General features: G+C 44.3%; 1 protein-coding gene across 6 annotated transcripts in view; it reads right to left on the bottom strand.

Moving 5' to 3' along the window:
• Positions 1–709: 709 nt before the first annotated feature.
• LOC128760036 (ephrin type-B receptor 2) overlaps positions 710–27,742 on the bottom strand; it is a 128,329-nt gene continuing 101,296 nt past the window's right edge. For 2 of the 6 annotated variants that reach the window (XM_053866947.1, XM_053866953.1), the window contains 10 exons: positions 22,884–23,008; positions 21,316–21,478; positions 18,513–18,621; positions 17,124–17,188; positions 14,971–15,425; positions 12,437–12,652; positions 10,463–10,612; positions 8,803–8,996; positions 6,947–7,102; positions 710–6,714 (listed from right to left, as the gene is read on the bottom strand). In XM_053866947.1, the coding sequence (XP_053722922.1) occupies positions 6,606–6,714; positions 6,947–7,102; positions 8,803–8,996; positions 10,463–10,612; positions 12,437–12,652; positions 14,971–15,425; positions 17,124–17,188; positions 18,513–18,621; positions 21,316–21,478; positions 22,884–23,008 (1,742 nt within the window). In that variant the 3' untranslated portion in view covers positions 710–6,605. Of the gene's footprint in view, positions 6,715–6,946; positions 7,103–8,802; positions 8,997–10,462; positions 10,613–12,436; positions 12,653–14,970; positions 15,426–17,123; positions 17,192–18,512; positions 18,622–21,315; positions 21,479–22,883; positions 23,009–27,742 lie in introns of all 6 variants that reach the window. The other 4 variants (XM_053866948.1, XM_053866951.1, XM_053866950.1 and 1 more) reach the window with 4 other exon arrangements.

The raw sequence follows: 27,742 nt of genomic DNA, 5'->3' as shown, positions 1-27,742 counted from the left end.
CACGGGCTGAAACCTTTTAACACACGCGCCATTCTGCGCCGGGTCACGCCGAGGTCTCCAGCCTTTCACGCGTCTCCTGCTAATGAGGTTCCAGAATATCTGAGCTGAGGTGAAGGGGGTCTGACCTCCAGTCCCCGAACTGTGGGGAGACAGAGTCTCACTCCACCCAATCTGTTCTGACAGTTAACCACTCAGCAATGGGCTGAGTGTGTGTGTGTGAGTGCTCATTCAGAACACAGCTATTTCTTTCCCTTGTTTGATGATCATCCATATCAATCACTTTACTCAACATGTTTCCACTTATGGAGGTTCAGTGTTATAATCTGTAATTATCACAGTCAGGTTAAAGGTAAATAGAATTTTTTTCATAAAAAAATTATCATAGATCATATGATGTATCATGTATGTATACATATGGGATATACATACATATATATAAATATATATATATATATAAACCAATCAAATAATATTCTAATATAATTACTATAAATTGTATAAAGATAGTACTTTTACCTTTGACTAAAATTTTATACAGTTGAATATAAACAATTAAATAAATACATATAATAATAAATAAATAAATGTAATTCACGTGATTTATTAAAATCAAAAATACTGTAAGCGGGTGAATAAAAAATAATACTCGAGCCAAAAACCTAAGTAAAAATGTGATGCCAAAAGATGGGAAATTCACTTTAAAACAGATCTTATTTTTTATTGAGGAGAGTCAAGTTGAGCTTTTCTATTTTTAGAAAATAAACCAATGACAATATTACAAATAATGAAATTGTTACATCATTCACAGGGTTACAGTCAATATACATTTGTACAGAAATACAAGGTCGGCCGCTTCACGCCAGTGCGCTGCTGGAGCGCGCGGTCTGTCGCGGCCCCGGGGCCCCGCGCAGGTCTCCTGCCGGCGCGGTGCGGAGACAGGGAGAGGTGGGACACGCGGGTCAATAGAAGGGGGAAAACGAGAGCAGGGTTTCTGCAGCGGTACAAAAGTTTGTCAGCGGCCTGCCGAGGAGTCCTGGACTCCGACGTTACAATGCTACAATTCCACCACTTCAGCAGCAGGAGGCGCTCCAGTCCTTCAGCGCGACTGAGCCAGAAGATGGGAGCCATTTTCTGTCTGACACAACAGGAGGGCAGACCCTGTTCTTAGGACCCGAGCGGGGGTCTCAAACAGGTTCAAACTCATGTAACTAACACTTTTGCGGTCATCCTTCAAATATTGGCACACAGAGAGCGGACACACGGGGGGGAGGGGGGACACCACTGGGGCAGGTCTGCGGCCCAGACACAGAGTGCCACCTCCGAAGGGAGCACCAGTCTCAAGACATTCTGATGGTGGAAAACACAAGGATCTGAAAATCTGGAAGAGCTGAAGAAAGAATGCAAACGTTTCTCTTGAGTCACTATTCAAATGGCAAACAGCTGCTCGGCGGGTGACGGTGAAACACACTCGCGACAGTCCATTTTCAGTTTAAGTAGCCGCCATCGTGCTGCACACTTGACATGAGAGCAGCCACTCCTCGCCATGGTACATATGAATACTGCCTTCAAACACTTTCATTCTAAACAGTATTTTAAAAAAACTCTCTGAAGAAAAAAAGGACACGACGGGAAAACACTGACTGCTGGTGAAACCCACTCCTGACGCCGTGTGACCTCGACCAAGTTCTGTGAACTGCAGTTCAGGGATAATTTCTTTATTAATAACTCAAACTCTTGGCAGCGCCAACACACCGGAATCTGAATGAGCTTTAAATGAGGGCCGAGCAGGAGCTGCCCCCAAAAGTGAATGTTACATTAATGCTGAGAGATATTTACCGCAGGGGAAGCAGTGAAGTCCTGACTGTGTTGTTACCTTTGTTAGAACAGTGTCAGACGCCATTTAAGAGAGGCGGACATCATCGCCACCATCAGTGAGTCGGGTTGCGGCATCAGTTATCACTGTCCAAAGATTACCTCCATGATCCAGACGTCTGAGTGACTGTAGGGTCTTGAATGTGGGCCTGAAAACACCTTCTTTTGACACGTGCGCCGGCCTGACATGCTCTGAATCACAAGTAAAGCCCAGGGCTTCCAGAGGGACAAGGCTCACGGCCCACATCCAGCGATGCCCCTGAAAACCTGACCCAAATTGCACTGAAAACAAGGCTCCTTTTTGGGCAGGAAAAAAGACCTTGCTTTTCCATGTGCCGCATCAGACCGTCCACTGTATGCAAAAGTACTCGGGAATAAACCACATAACAACCACAGCAGCGGTGATGCTTCCTCAGACCACCACAGGAGCGGCTTTCACCTCAGCACAACAGTCTCAAGAACACAGCAATAAATTAGGGCTTCATCTAACGTGAATATTGACAGCTAGTCACAGACGGCCTTTTTGATTCGTCGACTACTTGGCGTGTGCCGTATATGGGTTATAAACACATGTACCGTGAATTCCAGACTATAAGCCACTACTGTTTTCTCGTCACAGGCTAAAGAGCATCAGGTACCCAAATAATGAGCCTTGTCACACCAAACTAATGAAATCACAGGCGTTTTACTGACCTTAAAGTGCTCAAAATGCGCTGTTTTCGCCCGAGTGTCCACAGCTCCACCCACAGAGCGGATCTCCTGGAGGACCAGAGACGAGAAGCAGCAGCTGAGACCAGCTGTGGTGTCGAAACTTGGGACACGCGGGTGAAAACAGCACATTTTGAGCACTTTAATTTCAATAAAAGATGCGAGGAGTTGATGATTTAAGTTGAGAACAGTTTGTTTCATGAGTCAGTCTCCATGCTGGAGCTTGTTTGCAAAACTAGTTTATAAGTGATCCTCATGCATTTTTAAGCACCACTGGCCTTTCTACGGAGCAGACAGCACCACTGCACCCGCGGCTTAAGGCTTATGTAGGAACAAGATCAATTTTCCTTCTTACGTTTAATGCGCCACTATTGTCTGGAATTTACGGTATGTTGTTTTAAACTAAATGACCACATCAAAGGACAACATGTGTCCTTCGAGAACAAATCCTCCAGCAATCGGTCTGTCTCCCTCTCCATCCGTTCCTCGCTCACTAAGAAGACCCAGAGATGCATGAACTTCTCCACCGAGGAAAGAATCTGAATCCTAAACGGGACATTCCACCCAGTCTTGGATTTCACATCCTCCATAGCCGAGTAACTCCCTCGTCTTGGCAGCATGAGCAAGTGGGGCTGAATCATAAGCAAAAACCTCATGCAGCAACCAGAAAACCCCAGAGAATACATAAATAAATCGTGTCTGTAACGGTAATGTGAACAGAACCGACTATGGTCTTGAACTGTTGGTGGCGAAGCCAAAAAGACCAAAACAGCAGGGAGGCTGGACTCTCCCTGAAGCGCCAGTTTAGAGTGAGTCGAATTGTCGCTGTTCTGGTCCGGCATCTCTTGCATATGCCTCCTATCTGCCTCCTGAGAAATGTTTTGCAAGCATTTCCGACTGGAAGTAGACAACTGTCACAGAAACTATCTGTAGACACACTTCTCACACCAGACAAACATGACTCTCATGCCAGTATCCATCACACTCCTCATCGTGAATAAAGGTTCCTTCATGAACGAACGGAAGCAATCCATGATCCTCCACAACACCACCCACTGAACTCTCTACCGCCTCTTTAAAAATAACATTTCCGCACGTCCTGCCCAGGCATTAAGAAATCAAAAGTGATGAGCTGTGAAATCTCCATGATGAAAAAGGGAGACGAAAACAAATTGCGAGTTGGCATCGGTGGCATTTGGGTCACCGCATGTGTGTCGCGTTCATGACAGACCACTCTTGACGTTTCATCAGAAACAAGGGCTCGCAGGGAAACACACAACCTGATGTCTTCAAAGGATTTGTTGAGAAGGTTCCCCTCAATGTTGCGGACTGAAAAACAACATTTGACGTGGACTCGTCGCACGGGAAGGAAATTCATAAAATTGTTAACAATCTTATGCATTTTAACATCAAACCATCCTGAAGACAAAATCCAATTTAAATCACAATCAAATTGGGTCACGAAATTTTGAAATCTTTGAGAACATTTTTAGGTGGTACAAACCGCTGAGTCGGCATTGTTTTTCTCAAATCTCCCTGCTGTCTTACTAGATAAAAGCGTGTTAATGAGGACAGAGGATCTTCATTTGGAGGTTTTTGCCTCATTATTTTTTCGAGATAAATGTGTCTCATTACTAAAGACACCAACAAGGGGGTTTTATTGTGATGACGTCCAAAAATAGCTTTAAAAAAACGAGGAGTAACAAGGAGCGAGGAGTAAAGGGTCTGACCAGAGGTACGGCCTCACGAGTGAATGGATAAGTGCCGGTTAAAGGGGGTTCTGACTGGACCTCTGTGATCCTGAGACAAGTTTGGAGTGGAAAGACTGAATATGAACGGCACAGTTGCTCAGGTCCGATCAAGCTCGACTCTCTGTGACATTAAACTGGTCCAGTCTGGAGGAATCCTCAGCGCCAGGACGCGATGATGAATGTGGGCCCCGTCTGCTGCTGTCGATGCCTTGAAACGGGTCGAGACGAGAGCAGACAACTGCTGAGAGGCCGACTGTGAGGAGATCAGAGGGAGCGGCAGACAGGTGGCTGGCAGGCATGTGTGAGAGTCACGGAGGGAAACCGGTGCTTGGACCGAGCGGCTGTGATCAGGGTGCAGCCGCCCCGCTGAGATCCGGCACATCTGACCGAAGGCTCCCAGCTTGACGCCCTTGTCGGCCTGTCAGGTCTCACACACGGAGCTCTGCACCGCTGGGATCATTCACTGGATGTTTACGCGGAAGCTCCTGCGGAACGACATCTCCGTTTCCATGTTCTCTGCCCCACTGTCCCTGCTGACACCGCGTTACTGACGACAACACAAACAAAGATGACAGCTCTGCACTTGTCATTTTCACGGGAACCGAAGACTAAAAGCCCAACAGTGGACTCAGTGCAGAGAAAAAGTAATAGGAACAACAACGACGATTCATTTACAGCCATACAGAAACTGCAGTAATAAAACACTGATCTTTTTTCATGTCTACTTGTGAGGAGGTGTGGAAAAACCAGGTGTGCCCACCCAAACATCTCAAACGTGGCTTTCTTTTTTTCCGGAATAAAAAAACTGGAAGCTGAAACGTCACACCCGTGGATCAAACCTGAGCTTGCACAGTAATTGAGAGAACCATTAGAGAAGCGACACATCAGGAGCCACGTGCTGGGGGGGAAGGGGGGCTGCACGGTATCAGGGATGTGTGAGATGTAAAAGACAATAAATTAAAACCAGTCTTACAAAATGTTACTCGCAGTAAAAATGGTCATTGGAAGCATTTCCAATCTGAGCACTTCAGCTAGGTTTGGTTCACGTATTGCTAAAACTGCGACTTTGACAGACGCAACGCAATTTCACACACAGCACAGTTAAAGAAATCCTGTCGGACCAGAGACGTGAATACATGGTTTACCTTTTTTTTTTTTTTTTGGCAAGTTAGTCGCTATCACAGTGGCACTCTTTGGGAATGGAAAACAATGAAAGCGGGAAGTTTCTTTCTGTGATTATTTTTCATTTTTTCATGTCTAGACACCCAAACGGGTCGACACCGTGCAACCCCGGCACACGTGCGCACAAACATTGAAAAGATATAGAAGCAGTTTGTTTCAGAGGAAAACATTGTTGTGTTGGGAAACCTCCAGCAGTCTCTTCTGCCCCGACTTGAAAAGATGTGCATCTGATATGTACAGAGGAGGAAAACAAAAAAAAAAAAGGAGCCAAAAACTAAAGATGAATTTTGCAGACCATTCAAATTTCACTTGTGGATGGAGGAGGAAGGTGAGTGGGAGTCTTCATCACAACATTTCACACAATATAGAAAGTAACTTGCAATGAGAAAAAAGTGTTGACTTCTCTGTGATTGTAGGACGTCAGTCAAAGCAGTCCATCGCATGTTTTTTTTTTTTTAGATATTTTTTTTAAATGTTTTTTTTTCTGTTAAATTCCTTGTGGGAGTGCAAGTCAGGTCTTCTCTTCTCTTTGTCTCTCTAAAGGCTGCAGGTCACGCTGTGTCCTCGTCAAGTCCCAACCTCAATTCAAAGACAAAATCCTTGTGGTGCAGAGGTCGACCTCTCCTCCTCCCTCTATGTTCGTTGCCCTTTTAAAGGGTAGCTTTCCTATTCCTCTACAACCTTATAGCATCAATAAATCCAGATAAACTCCTTTTCCTTTTTTCCATTTTTCTGTTTTTTTTCCATAAAAAAGTCTTTACAAAAATCACCAAACCCCCCAAAAAATAAAATAATAACTGGACATCAACTGAAAAATTGGTGAAAGAAGATGAAAAAAAAGGTGTAGCTGGTCAGGTCTATTCTCCCGTGTTCTGGGGGTTTCTTCGCTGCAGCGCCGTGACCGAGTATCTAACAGCGGATGGAGGGAGCGTCAGGGCAAAGAGGAAGGTGGGGGATTTCACAGGAAAAGCTGGGAACGAGCGGCCTTCCGTGGTGGGGGGGGAAGCGGCCGCACCTTCACACCAAAAATACACAGAAACACGGCATCCTGGGCACCCAGAGCTCTTCCCTCCCTCCCTCCACTCAGGAGGGTCAAACCTCTATGGACTGGATCTGGTTCATCTGTGCCCGCATCATCTGGACACTGTTGAGGATCTTCTTTTGATGACCCGCTAACGTCACGCCCACCCTCAAGATGTCGCTGGTGAGACAAAAACAGACGTTACATCGATGTTGAGATCATTTATAAACCTGCTACGCTTTTTGGTTACTGTGCCGCTGCTCAAAACCGCGACTGCAATTAAGATTCAGTGAGCATCTTTCCAACTTGGCCAGCGGTCTGGTCCAACTATGTAGGAGGAATTTCACTCACTCTGTCGTGTTTTTGAGATTGGACTAAAAATGGCAGGCAGGTGGGAATGGTGGGTACTCACTCCATGGTCATCTGAGATACCACGTCAAACGTGTTGAAGTCTGAGTTGGCAAAGTTGTCTTTGTACTGGCCCATTTTGATGGCGTCCAGCCACTCGTCCACTGTGCTGAAGCTGGAGAAGTCTGGGATGCTGCGGTCCAGGAGGGGGAGGTGAACGCTGGGGACGACACAAACACATGACAAGTGACGTGTCTGGAACCGCATCACCTTCATTTCTTTACCACAAATTGCTTCTGTGCCACCAAGCCACTCGCCTAACAGTATGGATGCCACTCTGGAAAATCTGTCGGCTCATCTTCTCGAAACAAACCAACACCAGCAGCCCCGTGTTTTGTTTTGAAAATTCCACAAGTGCTTTGAATCCAGGATTCGCCCGGGGCATTCGGAGAAAGGATCTGATCCTCAAAAGGCTTTAATTTGCATAACCGCCCGGCGCCAGTAAAAAGAGGAGACGGTGAGGGAGAACTGCTACATGTGGCACGTTGGCGGGAACGTCAATTTCCTGTTTGAAAGTTTTCTATACTGCGTTAAAATGAGATTGATTTAAATTCTCCATGTCAACCGCATCGACGTGGACGACTGGGGAACTCGGCGCCGACCTTGTAAGATGCTCAAGGAGATAATATGTTGATACGAGACAGATGTGGAGCTTGCGCAACTTCAACCTTCAGGAGCTGTTTTGACTGTCAGAATAAATCGCACAGACAGGGAGTGGAAGTCGCTAAAGACGCCTCTGTGCAGAAGATGAGGTCTCATGATCTGACGTGAATCGATCCTGTGAGACCACGCGGTCACCAGTTGAAGTGGCAGCGATGAGAATCAACACCTTAACAGCTGAAGCTCACTGGCATTTTTCAGGGTGTGGAATTGATCAGTCAATTACGGAGTGGAGGTTTCCACAACAACAAATGGGAGCACTGGAGTGCAGCTAAAAGGGTCTGATCCGCAGGGCTGCGGCGAAAAAAAAAAGAACAGCACTGAAGATTTGATCCAAATGCTAAATTTAGTTACCGTCTCGACAAGTCCAACCTAGAACTAGGGCTGCGACGATTAGTTGACGTCATCGATAATGTCGACAACAAACATTCGTCGACGTCAAAATCTGTGGGTCGATGGAGTAAACACACACGGGATTGGCATCAAAAACTGGTTGTTTGTTTAGAATCAGTGAGTAAATATCACATTCTCAGGAATCATTATGATATATTAATTTCTGTTCCTTCAATTGGTTCCTGACTGAGGTCCGACTCCAACTGGCCACTGGCTTTGTTTTGTTTGCGAAGATAACACGTCTTAAAGATGAGCAAACCCCTTTTTTTTTTTTTACAGTGATGTAGTGAAGTGTCCTCAGTGTCTCTCCTCCTCCTGACAATGAACTAGGGAGCTACACTGAACACATCCTTTTAGATTATTATTCCAATAAGACCTTTTGATGTGGATGGTGATCAGATATTTTAGATGAGATACATAAGTGTACAATGATGATTTAAAAATCTTCTCAAGGACCAACCTCAAAGACCTCTGTTTTAAAGAACTGGAGCTCTCTGTCAACTGTTTTATGCTTCATGCTTCACAGGGTTGATACATGTTCCTGGATTGTGTGTCATTATTTTAATATACTTATAATACTACTATACTAATAATATGCTTGTTTAATAACATAAGGTGATTTAAGCCACTTTTGGTTGAATAGGTCCAAACAAAAGTAATAGTCGCCTGACCGAAAAAATAATAAACATATTAGTCGACAACTAAAATAATTGTGAGTTGCAGCCTAGAATCTAGAAGACAGGTCTTCTCAGGAGTTGGTAAAGTAACAGTGAGAGGTGATGGAGTCCGAGGCGATCCTGCACCTACCCTGATGACAGCGGGGTCATGGCCTTGAGCGTGTTGGGGTTGCGGATCATCTTGTCCAGGTTGTTGACAATCTGGCTGAACTTGGGCCGGTTGTTGCGGTCCTTCTGCCAGCAGTCCAGCATGAGCTGGTGCAGCGCGCTGGGACAGTCCATCGGAGGGGGCAACCGGTAGTCCTGCTCAATGGCGTTGATGACCTGCACGGGGAGACATAGATCTCTAAGGGTGGCTAGGAGACTCTGGGAGCAGGAAGAGGGCAAAAGCAAAAACAGGTGATCTGACATGGAAACAGATGCTGGCTGCGGTTTCATGCCTGCCCTTTAGATCCGCGTCCAGCTCTATAAAGACGCACTTGACTTGAGTGTTTGTGGTCGGAGGGCACGCCGAGGCAGTGCGTGACCGCCGTCGCAGATCGACCCCTGAGGACTCTTGAGCGGAGAACGTGCGATCCCCAGCTCATTATCAGCACCATTAGAGAAGCTCCATTCACAGGCAGATTAATCTCATTCAGGAGACCTCCGAACGAGGACCCCGATGGAGCAGAAACACTATCTGTCTGCTAATAAGATAACCGTCCAGGTCCTCCGTCCCTCGCAGCACATTAGCGTTTGCACTTTCAATTTGAAACTATTTTCATTTTCTCTCTCTTGCCACATTATTTGCTCTCCCTTCATCTTCCCAGAGGGAGATAAAAAAAAGAGGATCCACTTCTGGGCACAAGTCGCCTGTGAGAGTTGAAGAGCTTCTTTAAATGATCTGATAAGGAGTCAGCGGTGAGTCAAAGATAACGCTCCTATCTAATAGTAATACACCGTGGTCATTACGATACAGGCCTTTCACTTGTGAGCTTGGATCAGTCAGAACCTTTTCTGGTTCTATAGCACTGAAAATTATTTGTTTGCAACACTATTAATGTTTCAGCCTCTCAACATCCATGTCCCCCTTCCTCAAAACACAGTTTCTTTTTTACTAGTGGCTCCTAAATTCCATCTCATCTTGTTAGATCTGCTTCATTTTTTTTTTTCAACTTTTAGCACCAGCAGAGAAATTGTATTGCCAGAACTGTTCCTAGAGCTGCCTTATGTTTTCTCTTACTGTTTGTGCAATATTTTAATTCATCTTTACATTTGGAAACAGAGCAAGCGAATAAAAAGACTCTGGCTTCTGTTTTCCATTTGCTACAAACCAGAAATCATGAGCATATTTATGACATTTTAATGTACTTTCCCAAAATATATTGTATACAGTATATATAATAATCATCCTCAGGTCATAGTTTATCCCAGTGTTTCCAGGTTAGAGTTTTCATCCAATCAGAATTCAGCTAGCTTGTGTCCAAGGCCTTCAGCAGCAGCAGTGCAGGCGCAGGTGCCCTCAGAGTGAACGGACACATATAGTTGATGGATAGTTGCCGTAGCCACTCAGATCACAAGTTGGGGACAGCGAGGCACGCTGAACGTGACTTGTACGTGTCCTGTCATTGGATACTCGGACGGTATGTCATTTCAGGACTAACCGCTACTCTTTCCTCGCTCTCGGAAGCCTGTGGCTTAAACATATGAGGATATTTATGGGCATTCAGTTAGTAGTTACTTAATGCTGCTAACTAATTCAACAAATAAAAACAGCCGTTTTAAGAAATGGAACGGGCAAAGAATCCTACATCTTGATTGGTCATGTCCCAATAAGGCCTTTCTCCGTACGACATGACCTCCCACATGACGATCCCATAGCTCCACACGTCACTGGCGGACGTGAACTTCCTGTATTGGATGGCTTCGGGTGCGGTCCATCGGATTGGGATCTTCCCTCCCTGCGGGTGACACACATAAAAAAAAAAATAAATAAACGGTCAAAAAACTGGAGGGAAGTAAACAATGCCAACAGTAATTTGAACTGAGAAGGAGAACATGATGCTGCATGTTGTTCAAGGGTTTTTAGGATTCAACTGAAAACACTTGAGGGAGAGAAAAGTGAGGAGGAGAGTTGTGCCTCGACGCTGAGAGACGAGATGCCAAGCGTGGAAGTGTGAAGATTAATGGATGAGCGTCAGTTCAAAATGAAAACAAATTACGTGTCAAGAAAAGCTTTTAATAAAGAAACCCTGAGGCATGTTGTCTCTGCCACGCACGCAAACTAACACACACCTCCCTCCATTTCAGTTTCATTGAAGGGTTTTGGAAATGAACTGCTGCTTCCTCTTGTTGTAACTGAAACTATTCATGTTCAAGACAAATAGTTCTCCATTGTGATTTAGAGTGTAACTCCGGGGATAAACAGGTTCTTACTTTGTCACAAAATCAGATTTTACAATAGCGCCTAAAACATTTTCTAAAGGCAACCTACATCCATAACCTCCAATAACGTTGACTTCAGACCTTAAAAGCTGAACTGATATTTAACAAAGACCAAGTCTCCTGGCTTCATCTTCAGCTTGTTTTCTTGCCACACATTTCCCTCCAGTGTCCAACTGAGAATATTTCGGAAACTGAACCCAGGTGCAGCGGGGTGGAGTCAAATAATGTTATTCCCGCTTAACATTTTTCATGTTCATTTTTCATTCAGAAGTCAAACTCTGCATCTCAACAACAGCTTCTGCAGCAGATTTTTACACCATAGACACAGTTTTATTGTAGTCTTGCATTTAAACATAAACATTGCACAGAGGATGGCGAGGGAAAAAAGGCCGCACTTCTTTTGACTGTCAAACTAAATGATATTGTCCAGGTTTCTGCTTGAACGTAGAATATGAACTTTGAAACTGTGTCACACGGTGATCATCAGTGTTTTTGCTGCCCCTTCCGCCCACCATTCTAGGTGTCACCAAATACTCTTGCGGTCTAGAGACTCCACCGCAGCATTTTGTCCACAACTGCAAAGATCAATCCAGATATGAGCCTATAGTGGAAGTTGTGATAGACAAAAGTTGGGAACTAGGGACCATGACCTTGTCACAGCTTCACATTAGCTTAAGTCTTAATTCAAGTCATGTGACCTGCTGGAGGCCACAAGTGCTCTTCAGTGAAATGAAGACAGATTCTCATTAGTCCTGAAAATGTCCCCGCTGGTTCGACAAACTCTCCCGAGTCAGTCCTCAAATACCAGACGCCCAGAAGAAGTGCTGCTATCTTTGACTCTCTGACATTAACAGCTTCGACTTCATCTGCCTGGTGACTCTGTCTGCTACTCACCGTGGGTTAATCAGCATCAATTGATTCACTTGATTTAGTTGTAATTATGGTTCTATTTTCCTTCTATTTCTAGTGTTTTTAATACACTATGCTCTTAATTTAATTAATTTATTCATTTTTACATAATATGGTTGCTCCCTTAAAATATTTTTCCAATATATTTACTACTTCCATTATGTATTGAGTTTTAATTCTCCATCATCATCATGTTTTTCACTTAAAATTGACTTGATCTATCAAGTTTTCTTCATGATCCCTTTCACTTTGCTCTCATTGCCTCCCCCCGTAACTTGACTTTTCTCTTTAGTTGTAATTTGTTAACATGGTTTTTAACTCCTATGATTTTAAAATGTTTTTTTTTCACTTAAAAAATACGCTGCTATAAAACAACAACATTTATTAAACTTAATTTGAGCTCTAGTTTGGAGAGGAAAAGTGAGTCTTACCAGGGCGCTGGTGTAGGTGGGGTCTGACGTGTCGTCCTCCAGGAAGCGTGACAGGCCAAAGTCGGACACTTTGCAGACCAGATTGGAGTTGACCAGGATGTTGCGGGCAGCCAGGTCACGGTGAACATAGTTCATATCAGCCAGGTACTTCATGCCCGAGGCGATTCCACGCAGCATCCCGACCAGCTGGATCACAGTGAACTGCCCGTCGTTTTGCTGAGACACAGGACAATATTTCAGATGTGGCATCATGGTCAAACATATACAGAGCCCCATTTTAGCTTCACATTACACTAGATAGATGGTGAGAGGCATGGACACATCAAAGTTGCTCCTACATATTGATTACGAGTGTGAACGTGTTCCGACAAAGAGTTTCTTTTTGGCCCTTGTCTGGGCAGATTAATCTGGTCTGGCTGGTCGTCTCCAGCTGTTCCCTCCTCGCTTTGGTAAAAGGGTTTACCACGTACGCGCCCGGCGTCTGGAGCGGCTGTGCAGCTGTGAGTCCAACTGTGCGCACCTGCACTGCTGCTGCCACCCACCGTGACGCCTGGAAAACACCAGGACTAAGAGCGGGGGCCACTGAGCGCAGTGTGGACAGACTTGAAAGGTCCACAGAGGGAAGTGGAAGGGCGAGCGGGCTGCACCCCAGAGCACAGTCGCATTAGCAGTCCGCATGACCACTGCACTCACTTATTTCCACTTTCAAACACTTTGCTGCTCATTAGCCCAGCGCTTGTTTCTCCTCACGTCAATCCGCAGCTCCTCATGCTCCTGAGCAATTAAGCTGAATGCATTATTCATGAAACCTTCCACACAAACTGCCACTTAATCTGTGTCCTGTTTGCATAAAATGTTATTGGAAATGTTCAACCGCAGACTTTGTGGTGAGTTTAAACTAAAAAAATAAAAAAATAATAAAAATAAAAAAAACTCTTTTATCTGCTTATCTCTGGATGCTTCACCAATCCATTCTCTCCATTGAAATATTTCTCTCGGCTGTGGGATCGTCTGCAGTAAAGATAGAAGACTCATGCTGCGTTTAGAGGCTTTGACACCGTCAGCGATTGTTGTCATAAACTGTCACGGCGAGGTGCCGCGCTGCTTCCTGTTGTTGGGAAAACAACGCGCTGTCAAACATGTTAAGCTAAACGTTGACGTGTACACAAACACGTCCCGCTGCGAGATCTGCTCCCAAAAAAGGGTTATTGCTTTTGTCTCCCTGTGGTTGAGAGAGGAATGCAGATTAAGACTCTAATAGATCTGGAGATTTTGTTTATGTCACATTTATTTTCTAACGTTGAGAGAAGGGCAAAGCATTTCAAGGAAAGACTGATGTTCTTTAGATTCCACACAACATGTAACGTAAAGCCTGATACATTATATAAACCTCAGATGACCCAGATAAGCAGTACAATAAGAACTGTAACATAAGCTATGATGTACAGTATTGCAGTAAGAAACCTGTATACAAGCTTAATACTAAATGTTTTCTCGACAAGTCTTCTCGAAAAGCTTTGGGACAAATAAACCTCATAAGCTCTCTTCATCAGAGTTGAAAAAGGGGCTCATAACTTCAACACTGGCGTCTCAACTGAACTGACTTCACATTATGTCACTGACAAAGCCAGACCTCTATGATGCATGGAGAGCAATCAGGGCGATGTTTTCACGCCGCCAACATCCCTGGACAGATGATGAAAAGTCCAATGACATCTTATCACATCTCCGGCTTCCCATTTCCCTTAAAACAACTGACGTCTCGTCGTCATTCTGGTTGAGAATTTGAATGATTAATACAGGTTGTGAATGTGGGAGAGAAGCCAGCTCGCTGTAATCTTCCTGTGGTTTGATGATGAAAATGGCAAAAGTCTTCGTGCTGCTGGACTCCTGAACTCATCCAGAGACACGCTGGAGCATAATCAGCACCGGACTGCAAATCTATGGAGTGAATTTAAAGGTACAAAAGAGGCTGAGATCAAAGAGGCATTCAACCCTGGCGCTCGCTCAGCTGGATGTTATTTCGTCGAGAATCGAACGAACGAAACGAATGGCAGGTGAAGGTTCTGTGTGACGGAAGAATGTGTGAAGGGCATTCATATTTCATGTCAGGTCGGTTCTTATTCATCACTGAATGACAACAGTGATGAACTTCAGTGAACTCGAGCATTAGTCTACAGTAACCGAGTCTGTAGTCATTATTTAGTGAAGCATGTCGATCATAATTTGCGTGTATTTTATTTCCAGGTTGGACATGGAGCAGATGAGGTCAGGTTCTTGGTTGTGAGTTGTTCCTGTAGGGGTCATATTATGCTCTGAAGAGCCAAAATGTTGGGCGGCAGCTTTATGAAGATGTGGTGGTTTTCTAAAACATTTCTCAATCATTTCAAACTTCGACAATATGGAGCAAGACTTTCATTTCCTTCATCCACCATCTGCTTGGTGAACTCATTTTCTTCCCAGTAAAACTTTGAAAACATGTTCCGGCATGCAGAATATTTCTCCCCAAAGTGTGAGCATATTGATTGACTCACCCTGAGGAAAGAATCCAGGGATCCGTTCTCCATGAACTCTGTGATGATCATGACGGGGCTACTCTTGGTCACCACTCCCTCCAGGTGGATGACGTTGGGGTGGTCAAACTGCCCCATGATGCTGGCTTCGCTCAGGAAGTCCCGCCTCTGCTTCTCTGTGTAGCCCGACTTCAGAGTCTTTATGGCCACAAACATCTCCCTCTTCCCCGGGAGCCTCAGGTTTCCGCTGCACACCTCTCCAAACTCGCCTGGACACATGAAACCCAATCTCGAATCAGACCAAAAAGATTGTGTTATGTTACAGCGCTGCTCCTCTTGCCAGTTTTCATTACCTGCACCAATGACCTGCTCAATCTTGACACATGATATATCAATCTCCTTTGCAAACTCCCTCACGGCCTCATTGGGGTCCTCATAGGTGAACGGATCGATGTAGATCTTCATTCCTGGAGTCACTTGGAAGAAAGCAAAGAGACGCTATAATATTTTTGCTTGTGCTCCTGCAGGCATCAACACATGAACGCAGAGATGTGGTGCAAACGACAGCGATATTGAGCTGATGCAGGTTGAAAGATGAGGTGCTGCGGTCGGTTACAGCCCGGAGCTCACTGTCATCTAGCAAGGACACGCCGTCGTCTGTCCTGTTAGCAGTGATGCTGTACTCATCCTGTGATTAAATCTTTGGGAGGGGAACTCAGACGTGATATCAGCCACGCTTTGCTTCAAGACAGAAAAAAATTGGCTCCATAAGCCCCGATGCCAGGTAAATTGGCTTAGGGTGCCCTTTAAGTGTTTGGGGACTTAAGTGTCCTGAGTTTTAAATCCGATTACTTGGCTCTCACCTTCACATCTGCCTGGGGCTATTTGAATGGAGCCGATGCCCGAGCTACTGCACAGTTTGAGCCAGTGAGAGGGAAACAACTGGCAGACACATGTGAAGAAGTCTGCCGCACAGATGCGAAGAATCACACACGGACCCAGTGAAAGTCCGATCACAGACAGCACAATATACATAGCTCCCGACTTGGACACGATTGTTTTAAGAACAAGAAACATCATAATGACTGAAGTCTGGTGCTCACAGAAGTCAAGTCGCTCATTCTGACCAGAATGAAGTTGTGGACCGCGTGAGGGCTGCTGCAGATAGGAGGGATATACTCATGATTCTTAACTAGCGTGTCACCAATCCAGTTCAGTCTCCGCCACAGTTCCTAAAAAATCCTAGAGGAAACCCTGCTGAGCTTCTTCTCCACTGACTCACAACACAGAGGTCCTTGATGCATAAACATTTCTTCATTCATTTAACTTCAAACTGCATCAATTTTCAGGGGCTTTCCAGACAACTTCATTTACAATCTCTATTTTCCAGGGCGGGGCAACTTTATGTATTCACCGCTAATGTGGGCCACATAAAGTGACTGGGCAGGAGGCAATCAGCTTGACATGTGCTATAAAGGTTTGGATGGCAGTAAGAGGAGGTCAAGTGTCAGAAGCTGAGATGATTGCTAATATCTCATCTCTTCCTTAAAGATGTCAGGGTTTAACACAAAGCCAGGACTTGAAAACTTGAACTTAAACAAGTAGATCAACCCATGAACTGTGTCATGAACTTTAAAGTCTCATCGTTCAGAGTAACGGATTATTCATATTTTTAAAGACAGGGAAATTGCTTCTCAGCTCTTCCACGCGGATGTGCTGCTCCATTATTGTCGTCTAATCCCTCCATGGTGTTACTGCACCGGGAGAGAGAAAATCATTGAGAAATCACATTCATTCAACACTTCCTTTGAATTTTTTAACAATGGCAAAGTGACTCATCTGGCATTAGCATGCTAATGGCGTTAAGCGTGAGTGAAGACTGACCCATTTCCACAACAATAGATTTGGTTAACTACATAATGTGATGATGCACCGACCGCACTTGGACTCGGATATGGACGTGGTTAAATGAGTCCCCCAAGTGTGTGGAGCCAAACAACAACAGACAGGATTTGCTTGCGAGTCGGGGGTGGGGGGTAAAAATTAAGCTGGGACAGAGCCAAGGACACCGCGGTGGTCGTCATGGAGACAGGTGTGTGAGCCAACAGTGGGCTGAGACATAGGACTGTGAGATGGTCGTCATGGAGACAGGTGTGCAGCGATGGTTTACTCACTGTGGCCGCTGGTGTAGTGCTGCAGTTTGTCTGTGTATTCTGAATCACCGCGCTCGAAGCCACGCCTCCTGGGGGAAAGACAAAGAACTCAAGCTCTGGTACAAAGATGGGGAGGAGAAGCGAGACGGTTCAAACACCCTGCAGGTCGGGACTTTGATTCTAAACATACACTCAGACCCTCAAGGCACTTTTTTGTTCTCTCTTATTTGAAAAGATTGATGCATCCAGACTTTGCTTCCATTGTAATGCACGTCAGGTCAGCTGGTCCTGGATAGATTTCTCCACGCAGTGCCAAGAGAAGTACAAAAGCTTCACTAATTCTAAAGAGAGCAACAGTGTGGACCGAGCAACACTCTAACAGATTACTTTAATAAAGACAGGCGACACATGTGGCCCTTAAACCGCTGTTGAAAACTCAGCTGCAATAATAGCCTCTGTTTTCAAAAGTAAGGTTCCCATCTGAATTTACCTCTGGGATATGAATCTATTTTTCCAATGACTCCAATTCCAGATTTTTGCGTACAGACGAATTGTGCTGACATTTCTTCCCAACAGAGAGCTCTGGCCCAGCACAATCATTGTGAGACTCACAGATCACCCTGGTGTTCTGCTTCATCTCTCCTCGGCATCGGTGAATCTTCTAATCTGACAGGACGCATGTAAGAGTCATCAAATTCTTTAAACCTAATAGATTTGGTGAGACTGCTGTGTAGACAGACTCTTCACTGTGTTACAAAGTGGACGTGAGTCACTCAGTATGTTTCAAATGATCTTAAATTGCAGGAGGAACCTGGCACATAGAAAGACCAACCAGTGTTTCCGCTCGACAAGAATGAATGTCAGAACTTTTCAGCCCAGAATCACATGTGGCTGCGCTCTCACATGAATATGCCTCGATCATGCCATGCATTAGTGCCAGTCTTTCACGTCACCATGTTTCATTTGCACTGAGAAGTGGTCCACAATATGGACACAGGACATCAGTGTAGGAGTGGTGAAAGAGAAGTGGTTATTGAAGGCTGTTGTATAAAGTCTGCTGGTCTGAAAACATGACTGAGCCTTCTGTTTAATATACTTTGTGAATTGATATACTGTGTTGCAGCCAAGTTCCACATTTAATCTCTGCGCCGCTGGAGCTGGAAACCGTGCCAGAGTTCTGAACACTCCACCTACAGAACTTTGGGAAGTTTGCAATGTTGACTTTTATTGTTGTTTCTTCAGCCTCTAAAGGAGCTTTTAAAAGGGTTTTATTATGAAGGAATATCAGTGAACCTGCGCGGGTCGACAACCCTCATTAATCAGCTTTACAGAGCGCAAACATGTGGAATTCGGTGTCGAGTATTAAACTTGGCAGCTCTCGTGAAGGTGCTGGAGACAGGACTGACTCACCGATTGCACACGATGATGATGACAACCACGGCAATGAGGAAGACTAATCCGGCCGCCGCCGAGCCGATGATGAGCGGCAGCTTCTCCTGGATGCTGGTGTTGTATTCCTCTGCAGAGGAGGGAGGCAGACACAAACATGCTGAGATGAGTACGCACATAAGCTGTGACATATGGATGAGCATCTGAGTCGCTGCATATGGAGAGAGCAGTGGGTGACAGACGGACATACGGAGGACCAACCAACAAGCTCCCTGGCACCAAGTGCAACTGCGTTTGTCAGAGCACAAAGGGAATGATCTGACACTGTAGACGCCAGATCTGACGGGTGATGGGAACTTTTAAATACGAGAAGGCATGTAGCAGAATTATGAATAAATGCTAGATCCCTCAGTAGTTAAGATGAGTACACAAGGTAAAGGCAAGGTGAGCCAGCCTTCACAATGGTACGCAACGCAAGCATTTGGAAGAAAACATGAGCGACGATCCAAACTTGGTGAAGCAAAAACCATTAAGGTCCAAATGTTTATTGAGTGTGATGTTTGCAAAAGCACAGTTGATGATGCGGTGATGGAAAATCTCAAGTGCAACTGAGCAAAAAGAAGAGACCCAAAACGATATGCTGTTCCCATTTTAAGTGATGAGAAACAAGACCTCTTGGTCTGGGCACAAGCGATCTGGAAGATAAAGGGAATTGAGGACAGAGAGCTTGTTTGGGCGAGACCCAGACTGATCAGACAGCCAAGAAGGAGAACCCAGCGAGTGAATAGAGGCAGGAAATCACTGCCAAGTCCCTTTTTTGAGCGGGACAAATGATACACGACTCTTTAATAATAGAGGACACACAGGTTGGCGCTCACTCAGAAGCGTACATGCTTCTGGGAAGTATAAACACACGTCCAGTGTATATCATCTGCGATGGGGCTCAGAGCGGTGGACTGCTAAATCCCAGGCAGGGGTGCGGCTGGAAATGATTGGCCAATAAAAACACACTAATCAAGCTTTTCGTTTTATATTATGTTGTGAAAGCTCCTGTCGGCGGGAGCCCGTTTCTAATTTAGCATCCTCCAACGTCGCCCCTGCGGTTTGCTGTTTTTATATCACTTATCGTTTATTATGGGAATCATCACTGTGAGCAATGAACAACGTTTTATAGTCGGATGAATGCAATTTTTTTTATTAAAGCGCGGCACAATATGTCATTACATTTGCAGTTTAGGAGGGGCAACATGGCTGTGACTTGAAAGTCAGTGCTTGAGTTTTAAAATGGAAATGTAACAAAGCTTCGAGTGGCGATCATGTTGCATGTGGTCACATGTTTTAATGCCAATGGGAACTGGAAAGATTAGTTCAAGTCATTGCTTAAACCAATACAATGACTTTGAATTAGAATTTTTGGAGTCAATCCCAGCTGTCACTAGAGAAGGCAAACTTGAGGTGCGCACGTGGGAGGTGCCTTGGATTTTCATAGCTTTCAAAATCAAGGCAAGTTCAGGCTTTGCTTGGGATATAAGCAACAATCCACCTTGAGCTGGCTAATTCATTGAACTTGAACTATGTACCGCAAATTCCAGAATATAGAGCGCATCAGAATATTAACCACACCCACTAGTAATTTAAAAAGGCAAATAGATCTTGTTCATCCATAAGTCACAATGGCATATAAGTGGTGCTTTCTGCGCCGTAGAAAGGTCAGTGGTGCAGCCCAACTTAAAAATCACTTCTAAAAGTTGTTTTGAAAACAGGGTCCAGCATGGAGACTGACAAAACAAACTTTTAGACCCTTACTGTGACTCAGAACAATCCCAGTCACTTAGGAACTTGGGTTGGACATTTGCGAAGCTTCATGATTCGGTGTCTTCATTCTGACAGCACAGTGGAAGACGCTCTTGTTTTATCTCGTTCGAAGACTAGGATCGAAGACTAGTAAATCTTGAAGGCTAGGCAGTCAGCTAACACTGCTAATGTAGCAGTCTCATTTCCTCACACAATATTCCAGTCAACTACGTTCCGATTTTGAGTCATCAGGTCTTCTTGATGATCTGCAGCTGCTCATTTATTCATGCTGTAGTTCAAACATCTGGATGAAAGCCTCCAACAGCTGGAATCAGATTTTAAATGTGGGATCTATTGCAAGGTGGTAATCAGAGCTCACAACCGAACCTTCCGCAATCTTTCATTACATTAACAATTTCCACTCTGGTGACTCTTCAATCTTCATCACCCAGGACACGTTCTGAGCCGGGGCTGTTTACTTTGAAATGATACAAAATAAATTGTTGCAACGCACCAAAACTCATTGTCTGGGAAGACTGGGGGCCCAAATGCGAGAGAAATAAATAATAATAAATCTCTCTATCCCAGCACTTAAAGTTATGATGGAGGCTGACGTATCTTCCTGCTGAGATCTGCGTGTGTGTGGCAGCGTTGGGGGTGGTTGTACGAGAGTTCAGCCTAATGATGGCTCGGGGCACTGAGGGAAATGAGAGGTTCAGAGGGAAAAACCCGAGACGTGGCACTAACATTAACCTTCGTGACTGATGGTAACTGAACATTCTGTCTTCTGTCAGACCAACCACAGAAGATAGATAAGAAAGCTGAGACCTCATACAGCAAAATATGCTTTTTAAAAATTCTTGATAAAGAACTCCTCGATAATGTGCCGCTTGAGTTTGCTGGTTGCACCCAGAATACTCTCTAACATTCCTTGCAGCTGTCTGAATCATACTTCGTGGTGTGTCGTCGGCTCGGGCTGCGAGGTGTTAACGGCGCTGCGTGCTTTGGGCAGCATTGGTTGAATTCTCACCTTCAGTCATGGTCTGATAGTACACTTTGCCACCGTAGCGTCCAAACCCGGCCACGGTGCGGGCCCTGACCTGGAACACGTAGATGCTGGCTGGCTTAAGACCTCGGACCACCGCCGTGTTGGTCCGGCTCCTGATGGTGGTGGAGTTGAACTCAGAACTGTCCTGGAAGCAGATTCAAAATGAGTCAGGACATTTTACCGGAATCTGCATTGGTATTGTATTTCAGCAAGAGTTGAAATGCATGCAGCAAACAAAATAAAAACGCAAACTTAATAACAAATAAAGGACATGTCCAGGGTGTATGCCTGCCGCTGGTTAACTGACGATGTAACTATGTATGTAATAAACATAAATCTTTATAAGACTGTAAGACAAAATAAGGATAAGGAAGCATCATGAATATTTTTTTTGTTAAGGGACAGAAACTCTAACACAAAGTAAAACAACAATAGTTTTAAAATTCTTTTTGGATGACTGAAACTTATATTCAAGTATTGAACCTCAGAAATTAAAATTGATATTTCATAAAACTGAAATTACAGATAAATAAATGATGCATTTCAAATTTATATTTCAAAATATAGAAACACAAATTGTTTTTAAAATAGGGATAGACAGATTTATACATAGATGCTTTTCAGTAACAGAAGGTTTTTCCAAACAAAGAATGAAATTAGAACAAAACAAGACAACAAAAATATTGCTGAAGTAAGCTAAAACTGAGGAAGGGGGAAAACGACGGCATCATTGCCATGTATACCTCACTCTTAATATGCTCAGTAACTAACCGGAGCAATTGACTAGTAATTCACCAAAACAACATGTTGTATTAATAGTTTGCCTAAAGAAGGAATATGTCAGGAGGTGTGTGTTTGATGAGAAGCGCTAGTGCAGGGAGGGCCACTTCAGAAGACATTAAGAAGGTAGACTTCATGGCACTTTCAGGTCAGGCGGCTTTTCAGAGGCGTCTGATGATCAGCAAGGCGTCTCTCTGCCATCCCAGAATGCTGACAGGTTGGAGAGCTCCTGCTCTTGTCGACTCAACCTGCTGATCCAAACGCACGCAGAGGCCGTGACAATTGTCTTGACAGCTCTCTAGGCCAGCGTCAGGGAGGAAAAATACTCTTTAACGTGGAAGTCTTCACAACTCCTGTGGACTTGAGTGGCTCTCATAAGTGTGAATGTTGAGGTTTCGAATCACTCTACACTTGTGTTGCTGTGAGAAAGAATGTTGATGGTCAGTGGAATACTATTTTTACAACAGTCAGCACAGCATTGTTTCAACCACAAGCCACTGCACATCAATCCCTGGTGGCTCTGCTATGGGGCTGAGGCGAGCTGCTTCCTTTCCCACTGACTGACCATGATTGTAATTGAAGGAGAAGGAGCACAAGTTCTAAGAAGTGTTCAGAAGTTCTCCCTTTTCTCCTCTTGGATCCTGCCTTAAGGCAAAAGAACATGGGGAGACACGCGTGACAAACCTCCTTTATTGATCCACTGGTGTGGAATATCTAGTTAGCTAGATCAGCAAGTTTGAGGAGGAAGGTGGTCTACTAAAAGTTCATACCTTCTCATAGTACTGGAGCTCATAGTCCAGAATGACACCGTTTGGCTGGTCAGGCTGGGACCACGTGAGGGTGATGCTGTCCACAGTGCGACTGACCTGGTGCACAATGGACACAGTGGAAGGAGCTGTGGAGAGACAACAATAATGTTGTTTATTTACAACCTTTTGGTCATTGTTTCATCAGTACTTCCATTCTTCAGCCAGCTCTGAACATAAATCCTTCCCGGCCTTAATCATGGATCACTCTGTGCCCTTTCTGTTAGACAAAGCTTGTGTAAGTAATCTCATTACGCACACTTTTAGAGATCAATACTTCAGCTGTACATAAAAAGTTAATGAATGGGAGTGTGAACTCACACCCCCATCCACTCTATCATCGACCACGACCTATCAACCCACACTGAGTGTAATCCGCAACTACTACATGAACATAAAACCCACACTTGCCAGGTCACTCTCTACTGCCAATAACATCAACATAAATTTTAGCTGTACTACATGTAGTTCCTGAGCGACTTTTGAGATTCAAATCAACATTGTAGTTTTATAGAACGCGATTTTCATGAAAGCTTTTGCGAGACCACGGTAAAAAAATTCTGATCCACCAGATCTGACGGGACAATCCAACAGTCACAGAGTTGTCATACCATCATTTCAGCAGTGACAGTGCCGTCTGACAGCCAAGCAGGAAGGATATCTGCACTGTCAAATATGAAGCACGACTGGCTCCGTCGTCGCGGTAACGCGACATCATAAAGCGTAATTCAAAGTCGGCACTAATACAGAGTTGAACTGAGGCCCCTCAGCGCTGCTATTTATATTTCATGTGCAGCATTACTTTGTTCTTTTCTTTGATTTTATATAAGCAAATGATAATTATACTGCATCATAGTAATAATGTCCAGTGATTAAAGTTTTTTCTTTCACCGGTTCAATAGTTAAATCAAGATACGTAATACATTTCAATGTAAGCATATCTTGCGATCATTTTATATGTAAGCCTGGTTTACAGGGAAGATGTGTTTATATGCTGTATATGATGTGGTTGCTCATACCATTGAATGATGTATTGCTTGTATTTAGTGAATAACACAGAAACCACCTGAAATAAATAATTTCTAAAAAATTGCATAATGAATCGCACATTGTAATATAGTCACAGTAAATCAAAACTTCATTTTTTCCCCAAAATAGTTCCAAAATGCTTGAATAACTTTCTCAGACTTGATCCTACGAGGGAGGAAAATGTAAGTTGCAGGGAGAATGGAATATCAATACACAGCTTAAATTGTTGGATGAGAAATGTTAGAAATGGAGGCATCGGGTAAAAGAGGAAGACAAATCAGGTTCATGGGTGCGATGTGCCACATGAGGAGGAAAACAGTAGTGACAAGATGGTCTAGAGAGGTTACGGTAGAGGCATCTGTTGAGGTAAGGTGTGAGGAAATGGTTAAAACCTTAAATGAGAATTTTATCTGAAAGGTAAGCATTTCCAGTGGGCCACATCAAATCAAACTGTAAGAGAATAAATCTTGAACCTTAAAAAACTGGCTGATAAACTACGAGTGGAGAATTCAAAAAGCTGATTTGTCATTCATGATGCTGTTTGAACCAAAGATCAACATGACAGCCATGACCTTCACAAAGAAAAGTGCGAGCTGATGCTGAATTTTCTTTCACTTTATAGGAGGACCGTGATGTGCGGAATGAGAATCCCGATAGAACAAAGTAATCATTGCTCAGCGGCGCATTAAAAACATTTTTTTCACTAGAGCAAACAAGAACAATCAGATAATATCGAGCAAAACATTTTTCAAAGCCACAGGAAGAAAATGATGAATTCCTACTTCATGCTCTGCAGTTAACAAGCTAAAGTAAACAGCTTTCAGGAAAACACATTAAATGTGGGCAGCATGGGTGGCCCTCTGGAGTGGTGCACATGCCCGCTGACCTAAAGCTTTCTGCATCCTTTCTAGTCCCACTGTGAGGTCAGGGGGGTGTGATCTACTCGAGTCCTCCAACAGCCATTAAGATTAGTTCAGGCTGCCGCAGGTCAGTGTAAAGCTAAGAGAAGCTGAAGATAAAAAGCTCTGTCAGGGAAGTCTGGCAAGTCCTGCAGGCCCCAGTGTGCCTCGCTCTGTGTGTGAAGGGGTGTGGGCAGGATCAGGGGGGGTGCAAGGCAAGATTTATTGACAGCAATCCCCTCGCTCATCCCCTTCAGGACTGTGCAGCGCACACGCAGGCCTCGGCCAGCAGCACAGTGACTCCCCCGAGTCTCAGCAATAAAGACGCAGGTCCCCGCATTGGCACGTGTTCCTTATGGAAAAGCCACCGGCTGGAAAACTGCAAGAGCACCTAATAATACTAACTCTTCTATAGGTTTGAGTGGGAATTCACAACTGCTTACAGCACAGGCTGCTAAAGCGGTTTAAAGCTGAACCTTTTTTTCCACTCAAAAGTTTTCAACCTTTGCTTGCTAGTCTGTTGGTGGAATGATAAGACCTTTATGGGAAAATCCCAGATTTCACAGACATTACAAACTCATTGGCTAAGTGAATTTGGAGAACAGAGCAGACGCCATGATTTCATTGTTCTCCTTCCAAAGTTTTATGCTTTTAGTCTGTCCCACCTCTCGTCCATGACAGTACAAGTCAGCTCAATGGAGGGGTCTCCAGTAGATCCACCAAAGGGCCTCTCAGGTGGTGGGGTTTTGTTCCAACCAAAAAAACAGCACCAGACTGACATTCACATGATCACAGTCCTCAGACACATGAATGGTTTAACTGGGAGCACCCACATCTTTTGAGGATCAATTTGGGAGTCCTGGTCTATAGGATGAAGAATATTCTGTTTTAGGGGATCTAGTTTGTTGCAGGGAAGAAAACGACCACACAACCCGAGAGCCAATGATAAAACGTCCTGTCGATGACCTCACCCTTTCTCATCAGCTAATCAGCTGAGCCTTACGTGCCCTCTGACACAAACAGGAGCATCCATCTGAGGCTGCGAATTATGGCGTCTCGTATAAGCGGCGCTGGTCAAGGGCCTGAGCGTGTCCTCAACAGCCGCTGCCAGCAGATAATAAATAGATGTTCTGCATTTCATCTCGGCAAAGCACTTACAGCTTGATGGCTTGTGACTCTGGAGAGAACATCCATCACTGCTGGAGCCTGGAGACGCCACTGCAACATTGTATACGGGATCCAGTCAGGACACCAGAGAGTCTCACGAACCCTCCCAGTTTGTGAACAGTCGTAAGTCGACAGCCTAATAAGGTAAACAGTTACTCTAAGGGGAACTCACGAGTATCCCATTACGGATGTACATATATTCAGGACTGCCACATGGCCCTTTCCTGCATAGCATTTCCATTAAACACACACGCAGCCACGACTTGTAACCTGATCTGAGGCCGCAGAAACAAAAGCAGCTCATGTATTCATGTAGAGAGGATGGACTTCTGCCAACACGACAAGGCTGTCGAGGAGAACACTGTGGTTTTCTTCTGCCTCAGGAGGACTTCCAGAGCGTGGAGGGACAGGCTCCACGGCTGAAGAGAATGATTAAAGGTGAGGTTGCCGAAAAAACAAACTGTGATAAAGATGATAGCAAGACATAACAATGTGCCTGACTGTTTCACTGACTTGGAAACGCGGAACACAGGAACATTCGACTGCCAGGAAAATACCGATCAAGCAGCTTTGTTTATTTCAATAAAGTCCCATACGCACGTTTCAACCAAAGCCGACGTTCCACCAATTGACTTTGGAATTTCGTGGTGCGCCAAGTCAACATTACAGTGCGTTCACGAGGTCCACAGCACAGATCCGCATGCGAAAGCCATTTTTATACATCTAATTTATGTTCTTCAAATCTCCAAGACTTCATTGTGCTGAAAATCTTCCATCTTCATCTCCTTTTTTTCTTTCTTTTTTCCCCAATAGAATCTATAATTTCAAGTCGAGTAAACACTTGGTCACATTGTGTCAACATCTTCCACCGAGTTATGCCACTAAGTACATGTTTAAGTTGTCGAAAGCCAAGTTTGGGCTTCAGCAACAATTATCCTGAAATCATGTGGCCCAAGCTCAATTAAAGACAAAGACATTTCAGACGCACAAAATTGTCTACAGCTCAGCACAACTGTCAATATGATCCCCTTTGATTGATTTTTGAGGATTGTGTCCATACGCCACCATCAGTCATAAGGCTGTAATAGAACGAGACACAGGCCGTAATGTAACCTAATTCAATTAGACGGATGATTTGGAGGAGCAAATGATTCGGAAAAAGACCACTAAGAACATGTGTTGCTTTGAGTTTCCAACAGACTGTGAAAATAATTAGAATGGTGAAGAAAAGCTGATTACGAAGACTCACTGTTTATCCTAAGTCATCCGAAATAGCGTGAAAGTTTGCCGCACTGGCAAAGACAAATGACGGAATTTGCTGACCATATTTTAAATCTCCTTAATCTGGTAACTTATAACCTTCAAACCTGTTGCCTGCAGAGCACTTAAAGAGAGCCTGACTTTAACAGCCCATACCGTTTGTTGTGATTCACTGTTAAACTTCACTGAGAGTGCAGTCGAGGAGAACACTCTGTTGTACTTAACAGTTAAATGCCATTGAGATGCCATCATTGATTCACGCTGTTTACACAAGTACAAACCTTTAAATGCTTTAAATGTTATGATCGATTTGCTTTGAAAGCCAGTCTAAAATATAGCCTTTATCTTCCCAGCAAATAAAAAGAGACTCATTACCCAATTATGTTTTTTTCCAATTTATGATCACAACAAAACAATATATTCCACATGAATTTGGATTATGAGCAGCAGATGTTGTGTCCTAATTCA

Source organism: Synchiropus splendidus, chromosome 6, assembly GCF_027744825.2.
Source record: "Synchiropus splendidus isolate RoL2022-P1 chromosome 6, RoL_Sspl_1.0, whole genome shotgun sequence".
NCBI classification, from domain to species: domain Eukaryota; kingdom Metazoa; phylum Chordata; class Actinopteri; order Syngnathiformes; family Callionymidae; genus Synchiropus; species Synchiropus splendidus.
Note: the sequence above shows the minus strand (reverse complement) of the source record. Positions and strands in the feature narration are given on the sequence as shown.